Source organism: Pteropus vampyrus, unplaced genomic scaffold (assembly GCF_000151845.1).
Source record: "Pteropus vampyrus isolate Shadow unplaced genomic scaffold, Pvam_2.0 Scaffold12, whole genome shotgun sequence".
Taxonomy (NCBI): Eukaryota; Metazoa; Chordata; class Mammalia; order Chiroptera; family Pteropodidae; genus Pteropus; species Pteropus vampyrus.
This window is the reverse complement of record NW_011888793.1, coordinates 13,677,356-13,683,355: the sequence shown is the minus strand read 5'-3', so window position 1 is coordinate 13,683,355 and position 6,000 is coordinate 13,677,356. Positions and strand designations below refer to the sequence as shown.

The following is a 6,000-nucleotide window of genomic DNA, read 5'->3' as shown; positions in this document are numbered from 1 at the left end:
TTACGGCAATCACAAATCTTAAAGATGTTAAAAATCTCATTATCACCCTAAAATTTTGCTTTTTATTTTGCTATTTCCTTTTTTGTTCATATTAATATATATACTTATATATTCTATTGAATTGTAACTTATTTCCTTTTCCTGTAACTTACCTGAATTTGTCTCAAGTCCCATTTCAGTACAATAGAAGGAAATTTAGTTTAGTCACTTCCTGATAAATGTGGCCAAATTCAGTGTTTCTGGTTATTTCTGCTCTGTATTCAGCCAGTCAAGGTGACACACACCCTATTTTTGGTATAGATGCTAAGGGGCCTTGTATCTTTGGGAAGGGACTTTTAGCTCTCAGCATTGATCTATCTCAGGCCTGTTCTGGCATCTGCCTACTGTATCTTGAGGCCTCAGCCTTCTTTCAACCTTGCCTTCGGTCAGTTCTCCTCTGTTGCTGCCACATCACAGGGGCTGGAGGAAGTTTCCCTGGGGTTCCTCTAGAAATAAGGCTCATATCCTCATCGCCCCCATCTCCTCATGTTTGAAAGGTGATGGAGTCAGTCCTGTTTTCCTTGGAATTCTGCTTGAAGGGAAAGGGGAAGAGTCCCTGCACTGAGTCTCATTTTTATTTCTTTATACTCCCACCTCAGCTCAAAAAATTTGTATCTAGTTCCCCAAATCTAAGAAGCCCTCATTTCTTTGTGCCCTGGTTCCTTTGTGATAGTGCCACCCTAGGAGCAATGCCCGCTTCATGTCACAGAGTGGAGGAAGTTAACACATTTAAGGGGAAAATTACTTAGCATATCATAGTTTCAGCCTGCCACATCTGTAATTGTCTTGTAAATGTAACTTTACATTGGGACCATTTTAACACAGCATCAGAGTATTTTGCTAGTAAGTCATCATAGCGGTCATTTTTAGTGACTGCAAAAGTTATATCCATTGAATGGCTGTAGCATAATTTTGTGAACCATTCCCCTATTATTGGACATTTATTTCCAATTTTTAGCTGTCATACATAGCACTGTTATAAGAGTTAGTGAGTTTCGAAAGAAAAACTTATTTTAACAAAAAGCCTAGAATTCAGTTTTACAAAATTGTTTGAACTTAAGTGGATGGAGCCATTGCTTGCATAATGGCTTGCTGCCCACTAACTCTTATCTGGCTTTTAGGATCATAAATAATTCTGCACATTAGGGGCTCCGGTTCATTAGAGGCTCCATCCGGTTCTTGCCCTACGCTGATTGCTATCGTTAGTACCACCCCAATGTTCTGAGGGTGCAATGTTTCAGAAGAGATTAGAATCCTCAGCAGCTAGCAACTGTTGTTTTCTGTGGATGGGATCAAAGAAGGAGATTGGACATACTCTTGAATAGAATTTTCTCTTTATTGGCTTAAACTTAACTTGATTTTATGTTTTGAAATTCTAGAGCCCTTTTTTCTGCAGCAGTGAAAATCTAAGTCGTTTCTGCTAATTTGCTGAACACAGTTTAAAATTTTCATCATTCAGGAAATTCAAGAACGAGTGCATTGTGAAAAAGCAAAGGCCTTGATTTGGAGCCAACAAAGTCCCAAGAACAAGAAAATGTGAATATTCTGATTCCTATAAAAGTAAATTTACAAGAGTGTTTTGTCTAAAGCTATAGGATTTTTATAGGACATTTTTCTTTAAAAAAAATTTTTTTTTCAATTACAGTTGACATTCAATATTATTTTATATTAGTTTCAGATGTTCGGCATAGTGGTTAGACATTTATATAATTTACTAAGTGACCCTTCTGATTATAGGACATTTCTCTATATCTTAATATGAAGTCTACATTTTGAAGTCATTTTTACTTTTATAAAACACAGGGATAAAAGGGAACTGTATTTTACAAACAGAATCACAAACACTGGTGTTCAAGACCAGCAATACCACTTCTAAGATTCTTTCAACAAATGTGAAAAATGACTTATGTGGGTCAGCATACATAGCAAAATAGTTACTTTGAAATAGTAAAAAATTAGAAATGTTTTAAATGCCCATTAATAGAGAACTGGTTTAACTATTATAGTACAAATGTATAGTGGAATACCATGTTGCTGTTGTTAAAAAAAAATAGGCAACTCTCTATGTTCAAAGAATTTCCAGGATACACTGGTAAATGATAAAAATAACATTCAGAAAATTGTTTCTAGCATTCTAATATTTGTGTAGAAGGAAAGAATACATATGTATGCTTATAAATTCATAGACTGTTTTGAAAAAATATAGAAGGCAATATAGAGTCGCTTTTGAGAAAGGAAGATGGAGCTGCAGACAAAGGAGTGAAAGGATTTTTTTATATAATCTTACACCACTCTTAAATTTTGTACTATGAGCACATATTATCCACTGGAAAATGTAATTTATTTTGTGGTTCCTTAAAAAGCTAAATGTAGAATAACTGTATGGCCCAGCAATGCCATTCCTGGGTGTGCACCCAAAAGGACTAAAACCGGGGACACAGACACTGTATGCCAACATTCATCATGGCATCATTCACAGTAGCCAGCCGAAAGGCGGAAACAACCAAATGCCCATCAGCAACTGACTGGACAAACAAAACATGGTCTCTGCATACAGTGGAGTATTAGTTAGCCATAAGAAGGAAGGAAATTCTGACACATGCTACAACATAAATAATTAGGACATTATTTTAAGTGAAATAAGTCAGACACAAAAGGACAAATGATTCCATTTAGGTGAACTCTCTAGAATAGGCAAATTCATAGAGACAGAGAGTAGATTAGAGGCTAAACGGGAATTATTGCTTAATTATCACAGAGTTTCTGTTTGGGGTCATGGAAACATTTTGGAAATAGATATGATGGTTGTACAACATGTGAGTGTAATTAATATCACTGGATGGTACACTTAAGAATGGTTAAAATGGCAAATTTTGTGTTATACATATATTTTACCACAATAAAACATTTAAATAAAATGTAATTTAATTAAAAAAAAAAACAAACCAAAAACATCCTGAGCAGCTTAACCTCTTCTCTACTAGAGCCCTCCTAGAAACATTCTTCCAACCTGACCTCATCCTCCCAAAGTAAATACTGCCGAGTGCAGACCATGTGCAAGGATCCTTTATTGGGCACTGCCAAAAACAGAAAGGCATGTGGACATACGTTCTGTGTTTCAAAAGCACTTATCACATAGCCTAGGCAGCAGATGTGTGTGTCGCTACTGAATCTAAAGCCAAAAGGGCATGAGTAAACTACCCAGCATTGTGCCATGGGAGCACAGAGGCAGGAGCAGACCACTTTTGACTGGAAAATCCAGGATGGCTTGACCGCAGAAGGAGCATTTGTCCTGGAAAGAGGAGTGGCATCCTGAGAGGTGGAAAACGGCATCCCGGACTCAGAGAGCAGATGCGCCAACCCTCCTTGGTAGGGAGGTGCACCCCTGCGCAAAGGGACAGTGGGTCTGAGGGTCATACTGAAGCTGGTTTACTATTTAGGAATGCGAGCCTCTTACCCTTATCAGGTAGACAACTATAACAGTTTGCATTTTTTAAATGGTTTATTTTCCACCTCAAACTATGTTTGCCATCTAGTGATTAATCCATGCCATTACAACAACCTACTTCAAATTCGTTGTTTCTCAGCACCGCAGTTAAGGGCAACAAGCCCCCAGAGTCCTGTTGGCTGTTGCTTCTGCCCTGAACTTCACTTTCCACATGTCCTATACGTACACTGGCATTTAGAGACATCAATAATGAAATCTGACGCTTCGGAGAGTAGTAATAACATTTGCATGAAAGAAAAATGTAGCTGTTTAGAAGAAAAGGAACTTTAGAAATTAAGTATTATGAAAAGTTTAAGTAGGATCTGATTAGAAAATTAGCCAGTCGCAGTACCTTTGTGTGAATATAAACCTCTCAAATATATGGCTGGGGTTCTCACCACAGTGGGTATCACTGTCATTTGCAGGCTTTCTTCTCTTCCTGCGTATCTTCTAAACGGAGACAAGGACTTGTAACAGCTTTGTCTCCAAACAGGCGATATCTATTTGAACATAGTTCTCCAAATTTCCAGCTTTCTGAATGCAGATCAGAGTAAGGAGCCGCATGTTTACCATGTGTTCCGTTACAGAGTACTCAAAGGCTACTCAGAGGCTTTTCTCTCAAAGGGTGCTGTTAATCAGTTGGGAGAGTAGGCCAAACAAATCTTGTGTTATATTTATGCAGGGGTTTAAAAACCATCAATCACTCAGAATTCTTGAAGGGCCCAGGGTAACATTTTGCTTCTGAACCAGAGTTTCTAAACAATGATGATTTCTGCATTGGAAGGTATACTGAGTCCAGTATGTCTTTTTGTCCCTAGATTGTGAAAATTCCTTTATTCAGCAATTATTAACTGATTGCCTACCATTTGCCAGGCTCTGATCTAGGTACAATGGATGTAACTTGTTAGACATAAAACTATTATGATTAAGTCTTTTCAAAAACTTTATTGTAACCCCTTCACCTTCCATGGGATACAAGCAAGGCTTTCTTACAATGAATTTTGCCCTAGGAAGGATAATACTATAAAGAGAGATAGGGGACAATCCCCACATTACTGCCAAGTTCAGGTTGTTATGAACTATTAGCCTGGAAAATAGCTTCTGGCTCCAATGTAGTAGTACTCCAAAGCCCTGAAATGTGATAGAATATATTGTAGGGAGCCATTCACTCAATCTCTAAGCCCATGTGAACTGCTTGGCTGTCATGTTAAACTGTTACTGTATGTACTTTTGTATGTGTGTGTACGTGTATGTGTGAATCTTTCTGTATCTGACCTTTGCAGGGAAAGCAAGAGATACCGGGTATATGTTGTGATACCACTTCTGCCAGGGTTTGAAGGAGACATTTCAACTGGTGGAGGAAATGCTCTACAGGCAATAATGCACTTCAACTACAGGTGACAAAGCTCTAAAATCTCCTATTTTCAGCTTTCAATCAGTTACATACATAAGCTGCTGAAAGGAGTGGAAATGTTTGTCCACATCTATTCAGAGGAGTGTTGAACACATGAATACTGTATTGTACTTTTGAATCTTGGCCTGTTTACAAGTTGGTAAGATTTCACATAGAACCTAAAATTGTAAATGGTAAGCCTAGGACACATGGCAAACATAAAAGAACTAAAATATTAGTCTCTTTTATATTCAATGGCTAGTGTAGGTGTGGTTTTTAAATAATATATAAAAAGTATATAGATATATACATTTAAAATAATATATATCATATAAAGTATAAAATAATATATGTTAAAAGTTCTTGTCTCCATTTTTATAATATATATATATATTTACATATATTAAACTAAAATATTAGTCTCATGTTCCACATATTATATATGAATATGTTTATATAGTATACATATAGATATTATAAATGGAGACAAGGACTTATATGTGTATGTATAAAGTATATGTATAAAATGTTCATTTTACATTACCATTAAGCCACGAAATAGTTATTGACATTTTCATATTTGCAGTAAGAAAAAAAAAAGAAATACTTAAAATGCTATGATTTGTGCGCGTTTATGATTTAGGGAGCAAACTCTTTAAAAAGGTTGGTAATAGCAGCCTCTGCTAGTAAGTGAAGTTGGAGATTCTTTTCTATCTCTTGGAATTTGAATTCTGTTTTCTCTACTACATCTTTGTTAAAATTGTAGGGAAAGTATTAAGTCCTCTTCTTGAAATTTTAAAAAGCAGAGTTTACATATTCACTCAAAAAGGCCCTTGAGGCTTCAAGCCTTATCCAGTAGAGCATTATGAAGAAAGTTGAGAGGTAGTGACTGGTGGACAGGTGTAGAGACATAGGGTTGAAAGTGATAAAAGCTGAGTTTTTTCTGGGTCACTTAGCCAGGAAGGAGCCTGGGCGTAGACAGGCCTGGGCATGAAGCCGGCTCCCAGTTATGAACTCTGTGACCAGAGATACGAAAGAGCTTGAGTCAGGATCACACTCTTCATAAGTCAAAGCAAGGACC

The 6,000-nt window shown here is 36.9% G+C and overlaps 1 protein-coding gene across 1 annotated transcript in view; it reads left to right on the top strand.

Annotated features, from left to right (window-relative positions):
• Positions 1–6,000, top strand: part of PLD1 (phospholipase D1) — a 114,971-nt gene that overhangs the window by 78,620 nt on the left and 30,351 nt on the right. Inside the window, exon 21 of the mRNA XM_023524083.1 lies at positions 4,810–4,923. Coding sequence (XP_023379851.1) covers positions 4,810–4,923 — 114 coding nt within the window. The remainder of the gene's footprint in view (positions 1–4,809; positions 4,924–6,000) is intronic.